At 48.0% G+C, this 22854-nt stretch overlaps 1 protein-coding gene across 1 annotated transcript in view; it reads left to right on the top strand.

Annotated features, from left to right (window-relative positions):
• Window positions 1–290: 290 nt before the first annotated feature.
• LOC122921652 (vomeronasal type-2 receptor 26-like) overlaps window positions 291–22854 on the top strand; it is a 66920-nt gene continuing 44356 nt past the window's right edge. The window contains exons 1-2 of the mRNA XM_044271837.1: window positions 291–299; window positions 2464–2568. Of these exons, the coding sequence (XP_044127772.1) occupies window positions 291–299; window positions 2464–2568 (114 nt within the window). The remainder of the gene's footprint in view (window positions 300–2463; window positions 2569–22854) is intronic.

The following is a 22854-nucleotide window of genomic DNA, read 5'->3' as shown; positions in this document are numbered from 1 at the left end:
CCCATTTGTTTAAGCCTGACTGGGGTACGGTACCATCTAGAGATGAGTTTAAAAGAATTCTCCTGTAGTTTTGTGCAGCGTGAGATGCCGTAAGAGTTCTTGTAAATCTGTTTGGATTCTTGCGGGGTCCAAGTGGTAGCAAGATCTTTACTCCAATCTGAGATGTAGTGCCTATCTGTAGGGGAACTAGTTATTTGTAATATAGAGTACACTTTTGAAAGAAGGTGTGGTGGTGGTTTTGAAAGTGAGGACAATTCTCCAAAGGGGGTAAGATCTCTTGGGGTGCCAGCATGGCGAAGGTAAGGAGATATAAGTTTGGTAATGTGCAATCTTTGTAGATGTTGAAGGGAAGTATTTTCTAATGGGTTCTCCCCGAGATCTTTATTGAGGAAGTTAATGAGACCTATTTTATTTAGCTCAGGCAGATTAAGTTTAACTTCCTTAAACTTTGGAAGGTATAGTTCTGATATGTCCCTTATTGTCATCAGAGGGGAGAGGGTGGGGCTAATATCTTTTTTATATTTATTCCAAATCTTTAAGGTGGTTTGTGTGATGGTATTCGAGGAGAGTTGGCTAGGAGGGTTATATGAATCATTATCGCATTGCCATAGAAGGGATCTTAGTGGAAATTTAGCTAGTTGCGATTGTAATGTGAAACTGAGTCTTCTGTCACCGTCTCGTAGCCACTGAACTATTCTGGATAGATGTACAGCGTCGTAGTAGTGTCTACAGTCGGGTAGGGACATACCTCCTCTTAATTTATGTTGAACTAACAGGTTGTGACTAAACCTAGGTCTGTTGCCTCGCCATAAGTAGTTACTAATCAGTCTCCTAATATTTGTGAAAAATTGTACGGGCAGTGAAATGGGGAGAGTTTGGAAAAGGTACAGTAATTTAGGGAGAAGGATAGATTTGATTAGATTTTTCCGTTCCCATCCATGATAAAAATGGTAGGGCCCAGGAATCTAAGGTTGATTTGAATTTCGGTAAAATAGGGGCGTAATTTAAGGTATACAAATCTTTCCATGTGGAGCTGATTTTTAGGCCTAGGTATGTGATGTGGGTTTTGGGCCAATGGTATGGGTAGCGTGATAGGAGCAGTTCTGCGTCTTTGCTGTGCAGATTGAAACCTAAGGCTTCCGATTTTGAAATCTGACCATATTCTTTAAGTAACTTTTGGAGGGCGGGGAAAGCAGAGGTAGGGTTGGTCAATATAAGCAAAATGTCATCAGCATATGCAGCCGTAGTATGTGACCGGGTACCGTCATTGTAACCTCTAATGTCTGGATGTGTTCTAATGGCCGTCAATAGGGGTTCCAATGAGAGTATAAACAGGATTGGGGAAAGTGGGCAGCCTTGTCGGGTCCCGTTTTTTAATAAAAATGTCACTTGACCAAACCCCTCAGGTTAACGCTATAAAAATAAATAAATAAAAACTGTGCTAAAACAACCAATTTTATGGTAACCTTGCCCCATAAAGTCTTATAATGAATGATCAAAAAATCATATGTACCCCAAAATAGTTCCAATAAAACTGGCATCTTATCCCCTAGTTTCCAAAATGGGGTCACTTCTTGGGAGTTTTTACTGTAAGGGTGCATCAGGGGGGCTTTAAATGGGACATGGCATCTAAAAACCATATGGCGCTCCTTTTCTTCTGCGCCCTGTCGTATGCAGTTTATGACCACATGTGGGGTGCTTCTGTAAACCGCAGAATCTGGGTAATAAATATTGAGTTTTGTTTGGCTGTTAACCATCGATGTGTTAAAGAAAAAATTGGATTAAAATGAATCTGCCAAAAAAGTGAAATTTTAAAATTTGATATCCATTTTCCTTTAATTCTTGTGAAACGCCTAAAGAGTTAATAAAGTTAGTAAAATCGGTTTTAAGTAACTTGAGGGGTGTCATTTCTACAATGGGGTCATTTATGGGGGTATTCACTATGTAGGCCCCACAAAGTGACTTCAGACCTGAACTGGTTCTTAAAAAGTGGGTTTTGGCAATTTTCTTAAAAAATTTAAGAATTGCTTATAAACTTCTAATCCTTCTAACACCCTAAAAAATGTAAATTACATTTCCAAAATGATGCCAACATAAAGTAGACATATGGGGGATGTTAAGTAATAAATATTTAATGAGGTATTACTTTCTGTTTTAAAAGCAGTGAAATAGAAATTTAGAAAATGGCGAATTTTTTATTTTTTGGTGTAAATTTAGGATTTTTTCATAAATAAAGGTGAAATGTATTGACTCTAATTTATGACTAGCATGAAGTACAATGTGTCAAGAGAAAACAGTCTCTGAATGGCTTGGATAATTAAAAGCGTTCCAAAGTTATTACCACATAAAGTGAGATATGTCAGATTTGCAAAATTAGGCCTGGTCAGGAAGGGGGCAAATGGCCCAGATGTGAAGTGGTTCTAATATTAATATCATTATCACAATCATTCTTTTTTGTTCAAGTTAACACAGTACATCAAACGACTGCACTCTCAAGATGCTCTAGATGGAATGCTTATTGATGAGAAAGGAGAATGGTTGTCACCTCTGTATATTGTAAACTGGGTAGTAAGATTGAGTGGATCAGGTGGACTTTTTTCAAAGACGCTTGTCGGAATATTTGATCCATCACATCCAGATCTGCTGAATGTTACACCAGCACGGATAACCTGGAGACACAACTTGGTAGGTTAATAAAATGAAGTATTTCTTAGTTTAAATATATTTTATCTTTTCATCATTTTTATTGGTATTATTTTTATTTTTTTCAAACATAAACAGTCCAACACAGTCTGCAAGAGGAGAACAAGGACAGGTTACAGATATCATACTGTAGACCTAATCTATCCAAACTGTCTAAGGCCCAATACACACAAACGTATTTTCTTTCCTTTCCGTTTATTTTGCGGAACCATTCATTTAAATGGGTCCGCAAAAAAAAAAATAGAAGTTACTCCGCTCGCATTACGTTTCCGTATGTCCGTATTTCCGGACATGTCTTATTATTGTCCACATTATGGACAAGGATAGCACTGTTCTATTAGGGGCCAACTGTTCCGCAAAATATGGAATGCCCGCGGACGTCATCCATATTTTTTGGAGATACATTTTTTGCGGATCGCAAAATACATACGTTCGTGTGCATGAGGCCTAATAGTAAGATTACCCATAACAAACAGAGAACAGCTTTCATATTTTCCAGAACAATTTCAAAACAGAAAGCTGAGCTCTGAATGGTTGCTGTTATGGTGGCACTTCGTGACTGTTGCAGTCCTGATACCTGGGACAGGTGCTGCATTACTCACCTAGTTTCTGACTCCCCCTCTTTCCTGCAGCTAAAAGCCCATGTCCCAAACTGCAGGTTTTAATTTGAGTTCAAGGCCTCTTCCTTTGGGCTCATTCACACGACCGTGCCATGTTTTTCGGTCCGCAAATTGCAGGCTCAGCAAAACACAGATGCCGCCCGTGTGCCTTCTGCAATTTGTGGAACGAAACAGAAGGTCCATTATAGAAATGCCTATTCTTGTCCGCAAAGCAGACAAGAATAGGACATAACTCATAATTTTTGTGGGGCCACGGAACGGAGCAACGGATGCGGACAGCACATTGAAGTGAATGGGTTCGCACCTGAGCCACAAAAAATGGGTCTTGGATGCGGAACAAAACCACGGTCATGTGAACAAGCCCTTTCTGTGTATTGAATAGACTATTCCCTGCATTACTTCCAGGGTTAGTTCCCCTGTTTGCTGTGTGTGCAAATGTTTCACTTATCAGCCAATTAATTAACCTACGGTATATATTCCGGTCCGTTTGTCTCACCCGTTGCAATGCCCACGCAACAGATACTGTTTTGTTCTGCTGGCTTGCAAGACCCTGTATTGTTTGGCTGCCTGATTCCTGGATTCTTATCCTCTGACTTGTGCCTGTTGTCCGTACTGATCCTCTGCCCCTGCAGTGAAGGTAGGATCCCTGTATAGGGGTTAAAGGGAGGATACAAGAGGACTGTCAGGACAATGCCCTCAGGAATAGCTTAAAGTCAAACAGGTTAGTTGACGCAGTGTTTTCACACCCACTGTCTGTTATAGCTGCTATGGGCAATAAAGACAGCCCTGCTATTGACCAGTTTGCTTATAAAATTGCACAATAGTAACAACTAAAAATCCCAAATCAAATTTCAATGATATAAATGTGACAGGATGTCTATATAGCAATAGCATTGAAACCCAATGTAAAAACCTTGGGCAAAGCAATACGAAGATCAAGGTACAGTATAAGGGTCCATTCACACGCTCGCAAAGTGGGTCCGCATCCGTTCTGCAATTTTGCGGAACAGGTGCTGACCCATTCATTTTCAATGGGGCCAGAATGTGCTGTCCACATCCGCATTTGCGGATCCGCACTTCCGTTACGCAAAAATATAGAACATTTCCTATTCTTGTCCGCAATTGCGGACAAGGAAAGGCATTTTCTATGAGAGTGCCGGCGATGTGCGATCCGCAAAACACATACGGACGTGTGAATGGACCCTAAGATGTTTAAGAATTTCAACCTGTGTGTACCCCACAATGCACCCTGCTATGTATACAATGGGAACAATATTAAAGTTTAGAATCTGATCAATTAGAAAAATAATGTCTTCAAGCCCAGGATTTGATTGCTGTAATAAAAATGTATTAATTACTATTAGAGATGAGCAAATTGAAATTGACGAAGTGGAATTCGATCCGAATTTCAGCAAAAATCGATTCGCACAAAATCCGAATTTACTCCCGCTTTGTGGTAACAAATGTAATAAAATGGCTGCTGCACATGTGTAACAGTGGCTGCTGTTGTTCCCATGATTACCGCCGTGGTCCCGGGCACCGTGTGGCCAGTGTTTCCCATTTACCGCTGCAGTCCTGGGCTCTGTCTGTGTAGGTACTGTGGTTCTGGGATTCGCTCCACAGTTTCCTCTCAACCCTGGCTACCGCATGCTTGCTGCTTGTTTCTTGCAGCGCTTCCTTAAGGGCCAGCGCGCGTCACTTCCTGGGCTTTATGGGTTAGGTCATGTGACCTCGCTGACCAATCCTTGCCCTCCTGCTCATATATATGTGGCTCAGCCTGCTACTCAGATGCTCTGTGTCAAGGTCCCTGTGTCCTGCTAAGGTTCCTGATTACCACTTGTGTTCCTGTGTTTCTGACTCATACTAGTGTTCCTGGATTCTGCTACCTGTCTGATCCCTGCCTGCTTGCCTTGACTCTCCAGTTGCTGACCGGATTGCCTGACCTGTACCTGTGCCGCCTGCCCTGACCTTTTGACTGTCTGACTACGCTTCTGCCCTCATTCTTCAGTCCTGCATTGTTGCTCCTGGTAACGACCCTGCCTGCTGACATCGCTTGTACTTCTGATACCTTTCTCAGGTATCTCCGGCTCCACCTGGACCAGCTACCTCATGTGCCTATCCTCCTCAAGAGGTAGCGACCTGGTGTTCTCCTCAAGAAAGTCTATCCTTACCATCAGGGGTACTGTGAAGAATTGATAGGTTCACTTAGACAACGCCCTTAGAGGAGGTAGGACGCGTGGTACAATGCGTTCACACCCGCTGGTTTGTGATAAAATGTTATGACATGGAGCTAAGAACTGTGGGAACGAGGGATCACCCACAATGCCATGCATACACCCAATCAGCAGCCAGCCAGCCCCTATGATCTCACAGCCCTATAAATAGCCTCAGACATCTTCAATTCTGGCATTTTCCAGTGTACTTAGTGCAGTGAGAGACGTCAGCCGGCGCTAGGGACAGTGCTTGGAAAGACAAAATTGTGCTAAAAAACAATTTACAAGTTCAGGGAAAGATTAGTCTAGGTGTAGGAAAAGGATAGGGAGGAATTATTCTCTGTAATTCCAGCACACCTTGCTTGTGTCATGGTCTTACCTTCTTGCTGTTCTCCTTCGTTTGACATGTGCTGGCGGCCATCTTGGTTTCTGGGTTTCTTGTAGCCTCCCACCCTGCGGCTTCTCCTTCCCACTGGGAGGAGCTGGATGCCTAGCTCATATATATAGGAGGTCTGTGGCTTCAGTTCCTTGCTTGGTCCTCCTGTGTTCACATGCTTCTAAGACTGCTGCTGCTTCTGGTTCCTGATCCTGGCCTCGTCTGACTACCCCGCTGGTTCCTGATCCTGGCTTCGTCTGACTACCCCGCTGGTTCCTGATCCTGGCTTCGTCTGACTACCCTTCTGGTTCCTGACCTCTGGCTACGCAAGACCCTGCTTCGGTTTAGCCATCCGTTTGGACTTTTGCTTACAGCTTGATTTTCAATAAAGCCTTCTTATTCCCACTTATCTCTTGTTGTACGTCTGGTTCATGGTTCCATGACATTAGGACCAAGCCATGAATTCTGACGGTACAGGGCCATCCTCGCTACCCACGCTGATTGCCAGACTTGATCAGCAGGATCACCTGTTGGGTCGGTTCGCTGTGGCGTTGCAAACCCTGCTTGAACGCACGGCTCATTTCGCTTCCGTTGCCGATGGGTCGGTTGTCGCTCCTGGGCCCGCTCCTACTGCCGCTCCGGTTGTTGCGCCAGAGTCTACCCCGACACCTGTTGCTGCGCCTGCGGTGTCTCGGGGTATGACCGGTTCTGCCCCCCTTCCACAGCGCTTTGGGGGAGAGCCAACTCAGTGCCGAGGTTTCCTTAACCAGGTGGGCATTTATTTCGAGTTGCTGCCACATGCCTTTCCTACTGAGAGATCAAAGGTGGGCTTCTTGATCTCGCTGCTCTCGGACAAGGCCTTGGCCTGGGCCAGCCCTTTATGGGAGAACAACAATCCGGTGGTTGCCGAGTTTTCCGGTTTTGTTGCTTCTCTTCGGAAGGTATTCGATGTGCCGGCTCGTGCTGCCTCTGCTGCGAAGCTCCTTATGTCCATCAGACAGGGTTCACGATCCGTAGCTGAATACGCCATTGAGTTTCGTACCCTGGCAGCAGAGGTGGGCTGGAATAATGAGGCTCTGGTCGCTGCTTTCTCTCATGGTCTCTCGGATGCCTTGAAGGATGAGGTTGCAGCTAAGGACCTACCAGTGGAGCTCGAGTCTCTTATTTCTTTCCTGATTTTGATTGACACCAGACTCAGGGAGAGACCTTCCTTTAAGGAGAGCCTGCGGAGGCCTTCTAACAGATTGGCACCTACGTTTGCTGTCCCACCCGTGCCTCCCTCTCCTCCCACGCCTCCTGGGGATGACTTGTCTGGGGGTGAACCCATGCAGCTGGGGTTTGCTCGCCTGTCCGAGGGGGAGAGGGTACTCCGGAGACGCGAGGGCCGATGCATGTACTGTGGTCTCGGTGGGCATTTTCGGTTGGCATGTCCGAACCGTCCGGGAAACGCTCGCACCTGAGATCCTGTCGGGGGCAGATCTTGGGTGGAGTCTCCTCGTCCCCGGTTTCCCGTGTTGACAAACCACTGATCACTGTTGTCCTCTCCTGGGTCGGGGGCTCGGTGACGACCCAGGCGTTGGTGGACTCTGGTGCTGGTGGTTTGTTCATTGATAGTGTGTTCGCTGCCGCCAATTCCATTCCTCTGCAGCCTCGAGGTTCCCCACTGGCTCTTGAGGCGATAGACGGCAGACCCCTTCTGCCGCCACACGTGACTCATGAGACCCTTCCAGTGGGGATAGCCATTGGTGCCGTTCACAGAGAGTCGGTCTGTCTCCAGGTGATTTCGTCTCCACACTACTCAGTGGTCTTGGGGTACCCCTGGCTCCAGAAGCATAATCCGACTTTCGATTGGAGATCGGCTGAGATCCTCTCGTGGTCACCGCAGTGTGGGGCTAGTTGCATCCATGGGCCTGTCAAGTTGCTGTGTACTTCCTCGGACTCTCTGTTGCCTCCTGAATACGAAGAGTACCGGGATGTATTCGATAAGGTGCGCGCGGTTGCCCTACCTCCGCACCGCCCATACGATTGTGCCATAGAGTTACAATCTGGTGCCGTTCCTCCTCGTGGCAAAGTCTATCCACTGTCGGTAGCGGAGAATGAGGCCATGGAGGAGTACGTGAGGGAGGCGCTTTCACGCGGACACATTCGCAAATCCTCGTCCCCGGCAGGGGCTGGATTTTTCTTTGTGAAAAAGAAGGGCGGTGAGTTGAGGCCTTGCATCGATTACAGGGGTCTCAATCGCATCACGATCAAGAACGCTTACCCGATACCCTTGATTTCCGAGCTGTTCGATCGCCTCAAAGGGGCCACGGTCTTTACCAAACTCGACCTGAGGGCGGCATATAACCTGGTAAGGATCAAGGCGGGCGATGAGTGGAAGACCGCGTTTAACACCAGGACCGGTCATTATGAATCCTTGGTTATGCCCTTTGGGTTGTGCAATGCGCCCGCAGTCTTCCAGGAATTCATCAACGATGTTTTCCGTGACCTGTTGCAGCAGTGGGTGGTGGTCTATTTGGATGACATCTTGGTATATTCTGAATCCATGGAGGCCCACATTATGGATGTCAGACGAGTGTTGCAACGGTTACGAGAGAACAGGCTGTTCGGTAAGCTTGAGAAATGCGAATTTCACCGATCCCAGGTAACCTTCTTAGGTTACATCATTTCCGCTGAGGGGTTCTCCATGGATCCTGAGAAGGTTTCGGCTGTCTTACAGTGGCCCCAGCCCAGTGGTCTCCGTGCCCTGCAGCGCTTTTTGGGCTTTGCCAATTATTATCGGAAGTTCATCAGGGACTTTTCTATGCTAGCCAAGCCTCTCACGGATCTGACCAGGAAGGGCATTCATTTCCAGGTCTGGCCGCTCGAGGCCATCCGAGCTTTTGAGGCTCTAAAGTCCGCCTTTGTGTCGGCTCCGATTCTGTCGCATCCCAACCCTGGGTTGCCCTTTGTCCTCGAGGTGGACGCGTCTGAGACGGGAGTAGGCGCCCTTCTGTCTCAGCGTAGAACACCAGAGGGTCCTCTGCTTCCTTGTGGGTTTTACTCCCGGAAACTGTCTTCCGCGGAGTGCAACTATCAGATTGGTGACAGGGAGTTATTGGCCATCGTGCAGGCCCTTAAAGAATGGAGGCACTTGCTCGAGGGTTCGGTGGTTCCGGTTCTCATCCTGACGGACCACAAGAATCTGACCTACCTTTCTGAGGCCAAGAGATTGACACCACTTCAGGCCAGATGGGCTCTGTTCTTGTCACGTTTTAATTACGTGGTCTCCTACCTACCCGGTTCCAAGAACATCAGAGCGGATGCCTTATCACGGCAGTACTCCGAGCTGTCCAGGGAGGAGTCGATTCCGACTTCGGTCATACCTCCGAATCAGATCCTGGCCGCCATTCGCACCAGTCTGACCTCTCCCCTGGGTGAGCAGATTTTGGCGGCTCAATCTGGTGCTCCCTCTGGGAGACCCAACGGCAGATGTTTTGTGCCTGAGGAGTTGCGCACTCGGTTGTTGCGAACCTACCATAACTCCAAGGCCGCGGGGCATCCTGGAAAGAATCAGCTGTCCTGGGCTGTTTCACGTCTGTTCTGGTGGCCTTCTCTACGTTCCGACATCGCCGCATATGTAGCGGCATGCTCCGTTTGTGCCCAGAGTAAGTCCCCTCGGCACCTTCCGTTGGGCCTTTTGCAACCCATAGCCACCGGGGAGCGCCCATGGTCACACCTGGGGATGGATTTCATTGTGGACCTCCCTGCATCCCGAGGCCATACGGTCATTCTCATGATTGTGGATCGGTTTTCCAAAATGTGCCACTGTGTTCCTCTCAAGAAGTTACCCTCTGCACAAGAGTTGGCCACGATTTTCGCCAGGGAGGTCTTCCGGTTGCACGGTTTGCCCAAGGAGATTGTGTCGGATCGGGGGAGTCAGTTTGTGTCCAGGTTCTGGCGCGCCTTTTGCTCCCAGTTGGGGATTCATCTCTCTTTCTCCTCGGCCTACCACCCTCAGTCCAATGGGGCCGCAGAACGATCCAATCAGGCCTTGGAGCAATTCCTTCGTTGCTATGTCTCCGATCACCAAGACAATTGGGTTGACCTCCTGCCTTGGGCTGAGTTTGCCAGGAACACGGCGGTGAACTCTTCCTCTGGGACGTCTCCCTTCATGGCCAATTATGGGTTCCAACCTGCCGTGTTACCGGAGGTATTCTCTCCCCAGGATATTCCGGCTGTGGAGGATCACCTTTCCGTCCTACGTGCTGCTTGGGTACAGATCCAGAGGTCCCTTGAGGTCTCTGCGCAGCGCCAGAGACTCCAGGCTGATCGCAGACGAGCGCCCGCTCCTTCCTACCAGGTCGGAGACCGTGTATGGTTGTCCACCCGCAACCTCAACCTTCGAGTGCCCACTCCCAAGCTGGCGCCTCGCTTTGTTGGTCCCTTCCGAGTGCTTCGCAGGGTAAACCCGGTAGCCTATGCCCTTGCGCTTCCTCCTGACATGCGGATCTCCAACGTGTTTCATGTCTCCCTGTTGAAGCCACTGGTGTGTAATCGTTTCACTTCCTCGGTTCCTCGGCCCCGTCCGGTCCAAGTGGGCAATCGTGAGGAATATGAGGTGAGCAATATCCTGGACTCACGCCTGGTCCGCGGTCGGTTGCAGTTTTTGGTCCATTGGCGTGGTTATGGTCCAGAGGAGCGTTCCTGGGTTCCCTCCGCAGATGTCCATGCTCCTGCTTTGCTCCGAGCCTTCCACGCACGCTTCCCTCAGAAACCGTTCCTTACTCCGCGGAGGAGGGGCCCTTGAGGGGGAGGTACTGTCATGGTCTTACCTTCTTGCTGTTCTCCTTCGTTTGACATGTGCTGGCGGCCATCTTGGTTTCTGGGTTTCTTGTAGCCTCCCACCCTGCGGCTTCTCCTTCCCACTGGGAGGAGCTGGATGCCTAGCTCATATATAGGAGGTCTGTGGCTTCAGTTCCTTGCTTGGTCCTCCTGTGTTCACATGCTTCTAAGACTGCTGCTGCTTCTGGTTCCTGATCCTGGCCTCGTCTGACTACCCCGCTGGTTCCTGATCCTGGCTTCGTCTGACTACCCCGCTGGTTCCTGATCCTGGCTTCGTCTGACTACCCTTCTGGTTCCTGACCTCTGGCTACGCAAGACCCTGCTTCGGTTTAGCCATCCGTTTGGACTTTTGCTTACAGCTTGATTTTCAATAAAGCCTTCTTATTCCCACTTATCTCTTGTTGTACGTCTGGTTCATGGTTCCATGACAGCTTGTTATTGGAGTACAAGTGCTGTGTGATGTAGCCATTAACAGGGTGTATTACTATGAAATATTTGTATATCTTTTTAGCCCTTGTGCAGTGCAGTTATATGTTCTAAAGCCTTTTTTGGGGTGTATTAGTGGGAAAAGGGCTTATTAGCAGTTCAGCGGTGCAGTTATATGTTTTAAAGCCTTTTTTGGGGCGTATTAGTGGGGGGGAAAGTATTATTTGCCATTCAGCAGTGCAGTTATATGTTCTAAAGCCTTTTTTGGGGTGTATTTATTTTCTTTTTATTTATTTAACTGTATATCAGATAGAGAAGTGATAGGTCCTGCACAGGGGAGTGGCAAAAGCCTAAATGTTTCTGGCTCAGGTAACAGCAGAGTAAGGGGGTGTGGCAGAAGGAGTGTCAGCGAGAGGCCTGAGCGGTGTCATCTAGCGGTTGTATCTTGACCAGCAAACCAGCGATTCTTGAATGGTTGATTCGGTCATCCATTTTGACCTAAGTGACATCAGACACCCCCAGCCAAGAATCGGTAGGCTCGCCAGGCACAACCCTTAGTTGACATGGCCTGGAAGCAGGTCCTGTGCCCTCACCTGTCCTCAACCTGCTTCTGTGCTTTACTGTTCCCTCAGCCAGACAAGTATTATATGTTATGGGCTCTGCTCCACTATACAGTGAGGACGAGCTAGTAAAGGACAGTCATCAGCTACTGGTCAGCCAAGATGTGGAGGAGACATCCGCCGCTTCTGCCGGTAGGTGGGCAAGTAGTGATGAGGAGAGCTGGTGTTGCAAGCGGTCAGGCTCCTGGCTCATAGACCGTTGAGGAGGACATCAGTGATGTGCAGACAGTACTTGATAATGATGTAGCTGATTGCAATTGGGAGCCGGGTGATGAAGGGGCTTCATCATCGGGATAAGAGGGTGGCAGCTTGCACTTGAGGCAACGGCGGAGCCAGCAAGTCACTAGCGTGGCCGGAAGTCAGCAGGGTGGCAGCAGTGGGAAGTCAGGAGCAAAACGTGCCTGGGGTAGACTACCCGCTTCACAGGAGCCTACCTGCCTGGAAAGTAGTGGTGCAGGGGATAAAGAAGGCAGCGCCGGTAACAGTTAGTCAGTGCGAAGTGTTTGGGGTAAAATCACCCACTCGTCAGTGTGGCAGTTTTTTGTTAGGCTGCCGGAGGATGTGAACATGGCCATTTGCCGAATCTGTGGGCAGAAGGTGAATTGTGGCCACGGTGCCAATGTTGGCACCACGGCCCTGCGTCATATGCAGCGTCACCATAAAGTGGCCTGGGAGAACTGTGGCTCTGATGTGGTGGTCCAGCCTGCTGCAGCAACCGCAACAGTATGTGTACACTGATCCAACAGTGCAGAAGCTGAACGTGCTCCTGGCTAAGTTGCTGGTGCTGCAAGTTGTGGACTCTGCACCTTTCAGAGAACTGATGGCTTGTGCCGAGCCGAATTGGAGAGTCCCAAGCAGTCATTTCTTTGCTAAAAAGGCAGTACCAGCCCTGCACACATATGTAGAACAGAAGGTGGGTCAGTTCTTGAGCCTGTTGGTGTCTGCCAATGTGCAAGGCAGCACCGACATGTGGAGCTGTAACTACGGTCAGGGACAATACATGTCTTTACAGCCCACTGGGTCACGCTGTTCTACACCTCTTTTGCTTCGGTGAACTGATTCACACTGGGGAGGAACTGCCCCATGTTCTTCATCAAGAAATCAAATCCTGGCTTTCTCTGTGACAACTCAAAATTGGAACCATGGTGACCGACAACGGGAAGATCATGGTGTCAGTGCTGAATCAAGGAGGGTTGAGCCATGCGCCCTACATGGCGCATGTGTTCAATCTGGTTGTAAAGCTGTTCCTGAATTCTTCCACCCATCTGCAAGACATCCTAAAAATGGCCAGAAAACTTTGCATGCACTTCAGCCATTTGAAAACTGCCAAGCACACCCTCCTTAAGCTGCAGTGGCAAAATGGCATCCCCCAACATAGGCTGATATGCGACGTTTCCACCCGTTAGAATTCCACCATCCATATGTTGGACTGATTATATGAACAGAGAAAGGCCATAAACGATTTATTGATGATACAGGCGGACAGAGGTACTTCCCTGTATAACCTCGATATTAGCCAGTGACAGTTCATGCGTGACAACTGCCGTTTGCTCGGGCCCTTTGAGGAGGCCACTTTATTTGTCAATCACCAGGACTACGGGATGAACAACGTCATTCCACTGATTCATGTCCTGGAACAGATGCTGCTAAACATGGCTGGTCAGGGGATAGAAGACTAGAGATGGACAAACAAAGGCCGGGAAGATTCGCAAACGCGTGTTTGCGATCAAATGTTCGCAAACCGCACATTTGCGGCGGGCCCCATTGACTTTAATGGCAGGCGAACCTGAAAAACCTTCAGGTCATATTTGCAGCCACCAAATACTTACTAGAAGTGCACAAATAGTCCCACAACATGGACCGTGAGGGGAATCACTGGCAAAAATTCCCACAAAAAACAATGTATTTTAATCAGGAAACCATTTTTATGCGTCTTAAAGGGAAACTCTTGAAAATTTACCCTACTGGAGCCTAGAAAGATTTTATTTTAGGCCACTGGAGTACAGGCCCAAAAATTAGGCATTCACCTGACAGAAAATAACTTGTGAACATTGGCCGTTAACCCGATGTATTTGGACACCTGTCGGTCTAGAAATTCCCTGAGGTTGGATCTGGAAGGCAGCTGTCAATGGATTGCTTGAAAGAATGATCTCATATCTGAAGTGACCAACACATCTTCAAACCGCCCTCTTCCTGCAGGCGTGGTAGAAGTGGTACCCGCACCTCTTTTGCTGTGGGTGGAAATTCCTTTGCCAGCGCCCGCAACAGCAGAATGCAGCATCTTTCACAGCAAGGCCTGGAAATGCTGCATTCTGACAGCCCTCTGTGATGCTGGTAACATGTCCACCATTTTGTGCTTGTACCGGGGGTCTAAGTACATTGCCACCCAGTACTGGTCATTGTCCTTTATGCTTATTATATGGGTGTACCTCTTCAAACGCTGGAGCATGAAGGCCCCCATTTGCACTAAATTGGAAGCTGTGGAGTGCCCTGGCTCCTGCTCATCGCCCAGGAGAATGTCGTCCTCGGTCTTCACCCCTTAGCCACGTACAACAGCAGGGATCCCCAAAAGAAACCAAGCTCCCCAGAACCTGTCCTGCTGCAGAGTTCAAACAGGTAGTCATTAGCGTTACGTTGCTGCTTGAGCAGCCTATCAAGCATATACAAGGTGGAGATCCAGTGCGTCGGGCTGTCTAAAAAATGCCCTGAAGTCTGGACTGTGCAGGGCTCCCGAAGTCAGGCTCTGCAAAGGACTCCCATAACAAGCCAGGACCATCAAACTCCTCTCCCTCTGGCTTGTCATGCTCAGCTGTCCAGGGTATAAACTGTGCCACATACCACCAAAGCGCCTGGTAGGCATCCTCCAGCCATAGCTCTTGCCATACCCGGTGCCTCCTCTGCCAGGGCACTCCACAGCTTCCAAATCATAAGCTGACATGCAGGTGGTATCGCCGCTTAACATCAGCAAGGAGAGCCATGGCCGTGTAAGATCTTCTAATATGGCCAAAGATTTTCCTGGCATGCCGCAAGATGTCCTGGAACCAGCGGTATTTGGCAACGAATCACTGCACGACCAAGTTCAGGACGTGTGCCATGCATGGCACGTGTGTCATTTTGCCCTGTTTTAGCGTGCTCAGCAGATTGGCACCGTTGTCACACACCACTTTACCAACTGTCCAGTTGAGCAGAGTTAGTCAGTGATCACCCTGTGATCGCAAAGCTGAAAGCAGTGCAGAACTGGTGTGGCTCTTGGCTTCCAGGCACAACAGCCGCAGAACAGCATGGCAAGGTCTCGTCTGGCACGTCAAATAGGTTCTGGGGAGCTGGGGGGGTGCAGCGGAAGAGGCGGTAGCCGTGTAAAAAAATCAGTCAGCCAAGGAGGATATAGAGTAGGAGGAGGAGAAGAAGAGGCAGGCCTGCATGAAATCCATGGCGGTAACAACAAATCCACACGGGAGCCACGGGTTACATGCTTGACGGCCGTCAGAAGGTTTACCCAGTGGGAAGTAAAAGTTATGCACCTTCCCTGCCCATGTTTGCTAGACCACGTGTCTGTGGTCAGCTGTATCTTGGCACCAACACTGTGTGCCAGAGATACTGTATATTCACTTGCTGCTGAACATGGCCATATAAATATTTCCTTCTGTGGACCTTCTATTGCAGAGTGCCAATGGCCACAAATTTTCTAAAGGTCTCCAAGTCCACCAGTTTATCTGGCAGTAGTTGGCGGGCTAGCAGTTCTGACAAGCCATCGGTCAGCCATTGGGCAAGAGGGTTATCTGGCGTAATCAACTTTTTACTCTTGAACATTTGTGCCACGGAAGCCTGCCCTGTGCCTGATGAACTCAATGATGGCACGGTAGAAGGTGGAGTGGAGGACAAATGGGAGGAGAGAGGAGAAGGAGAAGAGGCAGGACGTGGAGCGCCAGGAGTGTGGCTTTGTGGGTTCTGACCGCGTTGCTCCCATTGGGCTCGGTCATCCCTAGGTGAGTGTTAAGCTTACCGCGACTTATGCGTTGACAGCACAGGCTACAGACGGCAACACTATTGTCAGCAGCTGACACGTAAAAAAAAAGCCCACACTGCGAAGCCATGTGCTGGCATCCTGGGAGCACCAGAAGTGACCGTGCATGGTGGATGGCTGGCTCCAGATACATTTGCAGTCTGCTTTTTGCCTCCTCTGCCCTGCTAGCTCTGCCTGATTCTCCTCCTTCTCCTCCCTCTCTGCTGCTCTGTCTCTCCCTCTGAACTCCCCTTCTCTTCCTCTCTTGTGGGCACCCATGTGACGTACATCGACATGTCACCATCCTCAACTTCACCACAACTGACATTTGAGATCTCAGAGTAGGCAGCAACATCGGGTACCTCCCTCCTTGGGCTGATATGAGTAGTGTTGTCAGACCGCTGGGCGGCGGCCATTGCTTCCTCTTCTTCCTTATCAGATGTCAACAATGTCTGCGCATCGGTAAGCTCTGGGAATGGATGGGAAAACAAAGAGGATGAGGAGTGTAATTTTCAAAATTACCCTGTGCCTAAGTCCCTAGAGAAGAGTAGTATTTGTGGAAGCAGGTATATATCGCAGGCCTCAATCAATATTTGGTGGAAACAGGTATATTGAACCCCTTAATCTGTGTTTTGTGGAAGCAACTATATCGCAGGCCTCAATCAATATTTGGTGAGAACAGGTATATCAAATCCCTTAATCAGGATTTTGTGGAAGCAGGTATATCGTAGCCCTCAATCAATATTTGGTTGAAAAAAGCTATATTAAAGCCCTTAATCAGTATTTTGTGGAAGCAGGTATCTCACAGGCCTCAATCAATATTTGGTGGAAGCAGGTATATCAATCCCCTTAATCAGTATTTTGTTGAAGCGGGTGTATCACAGGACTCAATCAATATTTGGTGGAAACAGGTATATAAATCCCCTTAATCAGTATTTTGTGGAAGCAGGTATATTGTAGTCCTCAATCAGCATTTGGTGTAAGCAGGTATATCAAACCCCATAGTCACTATTTTGTGGAAGCAGGTTTTTCGTAGGCCTCAATCAGTATTTTGTTGAAGCAAGTATATCAATCCCCTTAATCAGTATTTTGTGGAAGCAGGTATATCGTAGCCCTCAATCAGTATTTTGTTGAAGCAGGTATATCAATCCCCTTAATAAGTATTTTGTGGAAGCAGGTATATCACAGCCCACAATCAATATTTGGTGGAAAAAGGTATATCAAACCCTTAATCAGTATTTTGTGGAAGCAGGCATATCACAGGCCTCAATCAATATTTGGTGGAAACAGGTATATCGCAGCCCTCAATCAGTATTTTGTGGAAATATGTATATCAATCCCCTTAATCAGTATTTTGTTGAAGTGGGTGTATCACAGGACTCAATCAATATTTGGTGGAAGCCGGTATATCAATCCCCTTAATCAGTATTTTGTTGAAGCGGGTATATCAAACCCCTTAATCACTATTTTGTGGAAGCAGGTTTTTTATATGCCTCAATCAGTATTTGGTGCAAGCAGGTATATTAATCCCCTTAATCAGTATTTTGTGGAAGCAGGTATATCGTAGCCCTCAATCAGTATTTTGTTGAAGCAGGTATAGCAATCCCCTTAATAAGTATTTTGTGGAAGGAGGTATATCACAGCCCTCAATCAATATTTGGTGGAAAAAGGTATATCAAACCCCTTAATCAATATTTTGTGGAAGCAGGTATATCGCAGGCCTCAATCAATATTTGGTGGAAACAGGTATATTGAGCCCCTTAATCAGTTTTTTGTGGATGCAGGTATATCACAGCCCTCAATCAGTATTTTGTGGGAAGTAGGTATATCAAACCCCTTAATCAATATTTTGTGGAAGCAGGTATATCGCAGGCCACAATCAATATTGGGTGGAAACAGGTATATCAAACCCCTTAATCAGTATTTTGTGGAAGCAGGTATATCGCAGGCCTCAATCAATGTTTGGTGGAAAAAGGTATATCAAACCCCTTAATCAATTTTTTTGTGGAAGCAGATATCTCGCAGGCCTCAATCAATATTTGGTGGAAGTAGGTATATCAATTCCCTTAATCAGTATTTTGTGGAAGCAGGGATATCGCAGGCTTCAATCAATATTTGATGGAAACAGGTATATCAAACCCTTTTATGGAAGCAGGTGTATTATAGGCCTTAATCAATATTTGTTGAAAACAGGTATATCAAACCCCTTAACCTGTTCCAGACAAATGACGTACCGGTACGGCATGTTGTCCCGGTACTTAAGGACACATGACGTACCGGTACGTTATGTATAGTTCCGATCACTGCCGTCCAAGGGCGGTGATCGGTACCCGGTGCCTGCTGACCGTGACCCCCCCATGTCGGCGATCGCAGCAAACTGCAGGTCTGAATTGATGCTGGTTTGCTGCGTTTCCAGGTTATTCACGTCTCTGGGGACCCGACAACCCGCAACAGGATGGTGATGGGTGGTGTGATAATACACCACCCATCACCATCCTGCGATCTTGAGAGATGATGTGACATCACCTTTCAGGATCGCCTCTCATTGGTCGGCTGCAGGGGCGGGCAGTTCAAATTACGTCAGCGCTCCTTTCCTCCTCTTTTTCAGTCCGGGAGCCGAGGACCTCAGAGCCAGCACCCCCATCTGTTCAGAGATCATCATACAGCACCCCATATGTGCCCCAGCACACCCATCTGTGCATCCAGGTATTTAGGGAAAGGTTAGGTTAGGCAGGGATATTCAGGGAAAGTTAGTGAGAGAAAAATAAAATAAACAATTTTTGTTGCATCGCCCCAAATTGGGTGTCTGGGGTCCACAGCACAGCTGTGTGACCTTACCCCCAGGGGTGCTGCAGGTTGCCCCCTTGCCCCCCTCTCCCCCACAACTTTTTTGGGGGCGCAAGCATTTTTTTCCCTGCGTACGCTGACTGTGGCCGGCACTGTTAGTGTATCGCACACCCCACCGCTGATCAACTTCGGACGGTTGATCAGCGATTTCGATGTATTATTTTTTTTTTCACATTTTTTGCCTTTTTTTTGTTTGTTTTTTTGTCTGTTAGGTTTAGGTTAAGTTTGCGAACAGCCGTGACAACACACACACGCACACCAAATAAAGTTTATCACACACACACTCCCCTAAGGCCCGCCGGATGTTCTCAGCCGAGGAGGCATATATCCCAGCTTGTCTCTGAGTCCGAGAGCCCCAGTAAGGATGAGGATGACCCCACTTTCCTTTTGTCATCCGCTTCCTCCTCCTCATCTAGCTAGGGACCCTGTGGCCCATACTAGTACGAGCCGCTCTGGGGATCATACTAGTTTTCCAGCCCACCAGTTAAGTCCACCAGAGCCCCCTGCCGGTGAACTTGTCTGGTATACCCCAGAGAGTTTTGAGCCCATGATTCCTGATTTTGTAGGCCAACCAGGAATCCAGATTTCCACTGTGGGCTTCACTGAATACGACTACTTTAGTCTTTTTTTCAGTGACCTCTTTGTAAATCTAATGGTGGAGCAAATAAACCTGTATGCCCAACAGTTTGTTGCTCAACACCCGGGCTCCTTTTTGGCTAGGCCAGGTGGCTGGACTCTGGTCAGTGCAGCCGAGATGAGGATGTTTTGGCGCCTTGTGCTGCACATGGGTCTAGTCAAGAAACCTAGTGTCAGGCATCACTGGAGTAGGGAAGTCTTCTACCAGACCCCACTTTAGGCCTCATGCACATGACCGTTGTGTGCATCCGTGGCCGTTGTGCCGTTTTCAGTTTTTTTTCGCGGACCCATTGACTTTCAATGGGTCCGTGGAAAAATCGGAAAATGCACCGTTTTGCAGCCAAGGCCGTGATCCGTGTATCCTGTCCGTCCAAAAAATATGACCTGTCCTATTTTTTGGACGGACAACGGTTCATGGACCCATTCAAGTCAATGGGTCCGTGAAAGAACACGGATGCACACAAGATTGGCATCCGTGTCCGTGATCCGTGGCCGTAGGTTACTTTCATACAGACGGATCCGAAGATCCGTCTGCATAAAAGCTTTTTCAGATCTAAGTTTTCACTTCGTGAAAACTCATATCCGACAGTATATTCTAACACAGAAGCGTTCCCATGGTGATGGGGGCGCTTCTAGTTAGAATACACTACAAACTTTGTACAAGACTGCCCCCTGCTGCCTGGCAGCACCCGATCTCTTACAGGGGGATATGATAGCACAATTAACCCCGTCAGGTGCGGCACCTGAAGGGGTTAATTGTACTATCATATCCCCCTGTAAGAGATCAGGGCTTCCAGGCAGCAGGGGGCAGACCCCCCCCTCCCCAGTTTGAATATCGTTGGTGGCACAGTGTGCGCCCCCCATCGGGCCCCCCTTCCTCCCTCTAGTGTAATAAATCGTTGGTGGCACAGTGTGCGCCCCCCATCGGGCCCCCCCTTCCTCCCTCTATTGTTATAAATCGTTGGTGGCACAGTGTGCGCCCCACATCGCCCCCCCTTCCTCCCTCTATTGTTATAAATCGTTGGTGGCACAGTGTGCGCCCCCCATCGGCCCCCCTCCCTCTATAGCAGTAACAACATTGGTGGCAGTGTGCGGCCTCCCATCTCCCCCCCCCCATCATTGGTGGCAGCGGAGTTCCGATCGGAGTCCCAGTTTAATCGCTGGGGCTCCGATCGGTAACCATGGCAACCAGGAAGCTACTGCAGCCCTGGTTGCCATGGTTACTTAGCAATAGTACAACAGTAGAAGATTCATACTTACCTGCTTGCTGCTGCGATGTCTGTGACCGGCCGGGAGCTCCTCCTACTGGTAAGTGACAGTTCTTTAGCAATGCGCCGCACAGACCTTTCACTTACCAGTAGGTGGAGCTCCCGGCCGGACACAGACATCGCAGCAGCAAGCAGGTAACTATGAGTCTTCTACTATTGTACTATTGCTAAGTAACCATGGCAACCAGGACTGCAGTAGCGTCCTGGTTGCCATGGTTACCGATCGGAGCCCCAGCGATTAAACTGGGACTCAGATCGGAACTCCGCTGCCACCAATGATCGGGGGGGGGAGATGGGAGGCCGCACACTGCCACCAATGTTGTTACTGCTATAGAGGGAGGGGGGGCGATGGTGGGCGCACACTGTGCCACCAATGATTTATAACAATTAGGGAGGAAGGGGGGGGCCGGTGGGGGGCGCACACTGTGCCACTCACTATTTATTACACTAGAGGGAGGACGGGGGGCCCGATGGGGGGCGCACACTGTGCCACCAACGATATTCAAACTGGGGAGGGGGGGGTCTGCCCCCTGCTGCCTGGCAGCCCTGATCTCTTACAGGGGGATATGATAGTACAATTAACCCCTTCAGGTGCGGCACCTGAGGAGTTAATTGTGCTGATCACGGCCCCCTGTAAGAGATCGGGTGCTGCCAGGCAGCAGGGGGCAGTCTTGTACAAAGTTTGTAGTGTATTCTAACTAGAAGCGTCCCCATCACCATGGGAACGCCTCTGTGTTAGAATATACTGTCGGATCTGAGTTTCACGAAGTAGCTCATATCCGACAGTATATTCTAACATAGAGGCATTCCCATGGTGATGGGGACGCTTCAAGTTAAAATATACCATCAAAAAATCAAGAAAGACCCACGGACAAAAAAACGGTCACGGATCACGGACCTACGGACCCCGTTTTTGCGGACCGTGAAAATAAACTGTCTCTTGCATGAGGCCTTACAGTATGGCCATGACACGCTATTACAAAAATTGTAATAGCAAGCGATCAAAAAGTCATATGGCCCCCAAAATAGTGCCATTAAAACCGTCCTCTTATCCCGCAATAAATGAGCCCCTACCTAAGATAATCAGCTAAAAACAAAAAACAAATGACTCTGGAGATACTAAAATGTTTTTTTTTTGTTTATAAAAAGATAATATAGTGTAAAACATAAATAAATAAAGAAAAAGTAGACATATTAGGTATCGCCGCGTCCATAAGAATCTGCTATATAAAAATACCCCATGAACTAACCCCTCAGATGAACACAGTAAAAAAAAAAAAAAAAAGTGCCAAAACAGCAATTTTTGGGCAAATTTTCCATTTTCATCCGTTTTTTCCCAGTAACAAAGCAAGGGTTTACAGCCAAACAAAACTTAATATTTATTACCCTCATTCTGCAGTTTACATAAACACCCCATATGTGGTCGTAAACTGCTGTATAACCAAACGGCAGGGCGCAGAATGAAAGGAACGCCGTATGGTTTCTGGAAGGCAGATTTTGATAAATAAATAAAAAGTAGACATATTAGGTATCGCTGGGTCCGTAAGAATCTGCTATATAAAAATACTAACCCCTCAGATGAACACAGTCAAAAAATATATATAAAACAGTGCAAAAACAGCAATTTTTTGGGCAAATTTTCAATTTTAATCCATTTTTTTCCAGTAACAAAGCAAGGGTTAACAGCCAAACAAAACTTAATATTTATTACCCTGATTCTGCAGTTTACATAAACACCCCATATGTGGTCGTATACTGCTGTATGACCAAACGGCAGGGCGCAGAAGATAAGGAACGCCGTATGGTTTCTGGAAGGCAGATTTTGATGGCCTTTTTTTTGGGCACCATGTCCCATTCAAGCCCCCCTGATGCACCCCTAGAGTAGAAACTCATAAAAGCGACCCAATCTAAGAAACTACACCCCTCAAGGTATTCAAAACTGATTTTACAAACTTTATTACCCTTTAGGTGTTCCTAAAAAGTTTATGGCAAATGGAGATTACATTTCAGAATTTATATTTTTGGTAACCTTGCCTCACAAAAAGGTGGAAGACATAGAATGCACTGACGCACAACCACTTATGTTTCCTGATGATGAGGACATGGGAATACCACCTCAGCACGTCTAAGATGATGATGAAACACAGGTGCCAACTGCTGCGTCTTTCTGCAGTGTGCAGACTGAACAGGAGGTCAGGGAGGAAGACTGGGTGGAAGACGATGCAGGGGACGATGAGGTCCTAGACCCCACATGAAATGAAGATCGTGCCACTGACTTTCACAGTTCGTAGGAAGAGGCAGTGGTGAGACCGAGCCAA

Source organism: Bufo gargarizans, chromosome 1, assembly GCF_014858855.1.
Source record: "Bufo gargarizans isolate SCDJY-AF-19 chromosome 1, ASM1485885v1, whole genome shotgun sequence".
In the NCBI taxonomy this organism is placed as follows: domain Eukaryota; kingdom Metazoa; phylum Chordata; class Amphibia; order Anura; family Bufonidae; genus Bufo; species Bufo gargarizans.
Note: the sequence above shows the minus strand (reverse complement) of the source record. Positions and strands in the feature narration are given on the sequence as shown.